A 793-nucleotide genomic window follows, 5' to 3' on the forward strand; every position below is an offset into this window, starting at 1 on the left:
ATTCATGTTGGCCAAGTATTTCATGCCGGCGGCGATGCCCCTCAACATCCCCACCAGCTGGATGACACCAAATTCCCCCTCTTTTTCCTAGGGAAAAAGGGGAAAATCCGGCCTCGAATCGCATCTCTTGGCCCACCTCCCCTGATGGGTTTTGGTGGGCCCACCACCCAAGAATCCTTGCTCAGGGGTGGGATGTTGTCACCGGGCTTCACCTACCCGCAGGAACTTATCCAACGCGCCGTTCTCCATGTACTCTGTGATGATCATGAAGGGTTTGCCTGTACAAAAAATAAAAAGAGACCCAAAACAAGTCAAAAAAACCCCAAACTCCCCCCTGGATTGTTGCTCAAAACACCCTATTTTTATATAACAAGGTTTTGGGGATGTTTTGCAGGGAAATTGGGGGGGTTTTGGGTGTGGGCGGAGATAGGACTCACATTTGGAGACGACCCCTTCCAGGCGGATGATGTTGTGGTGGCAGAACTGGCCCATGATGGCGGCTTCGCTCAAGAAGTCCACCCGTTGCTTCTCCGTGTAGCCCACCTTCAAGGTCTTGATGGCCACCGGCACCTCCTTCTTGCCGCGCTTCAGGGTGCCCTTGTAGACCTCTCCAAATTCACCTGCTCGGAGAGGAAGCGGGGGGACATGCTTAACCCACCCACTCTGCTCCAATTTTGGGGTGTCTCAAGGGTGACGAAGCCACCTGAGGACCTACCGGCACCGATGACCTTCTGGCGGGTGATGGAGGAGGGAGGGATCTCAGTGGTGAACTTGAGCATGGCTTGGTTGGGGT

General features: G+C 54.2%; 1 protein-coding gene across 1 annotated transcript in view; it reads right to left on the reverse strand.

Moving 5' to 3' along the window:
- Window positions 1-785, reverse strand: part of LOC104278969 (ephrin type-A receptor 2-like) — a gene marked incomplete at its 5' end in the record, with an annotated part of 5,135 nt that extends 4,350 nt beyond the window's left edge. The window contains 4 exons of the mRNA XM_009876102.1: window positions 2-87; window positions 217-278; window positions 438-620; window positions 716-785. Of these exons, the coding sequence (XP_009874404.1) occupies window positions 2-87; window positions 217-278; window positions 438-620; window positions 716-785 (401 nt within the window). The remainder of the gene's footprint in view (window position 1; window positions 88-216; window positions 279-437; window positions 621-715) is intronic.
- Window positions 786-793: the final 8 nt, after the last annotated feature.

This window comes from Apaloderma vittatum, unplaced genomic scaffold (genome assembly GCF_000703405.1).
Source record: "Apaloderma vittatum isolate BGI_N311 unplaced genomic scaffold, ASM70340v1 scaffold30529, whole genome shotgun sequence".
NCBI lineage: Eukaryota > Metazoa > Chordata > Aves > Trogoniformes > Trogonidae > Apaloderma > Apaloderma vittatum.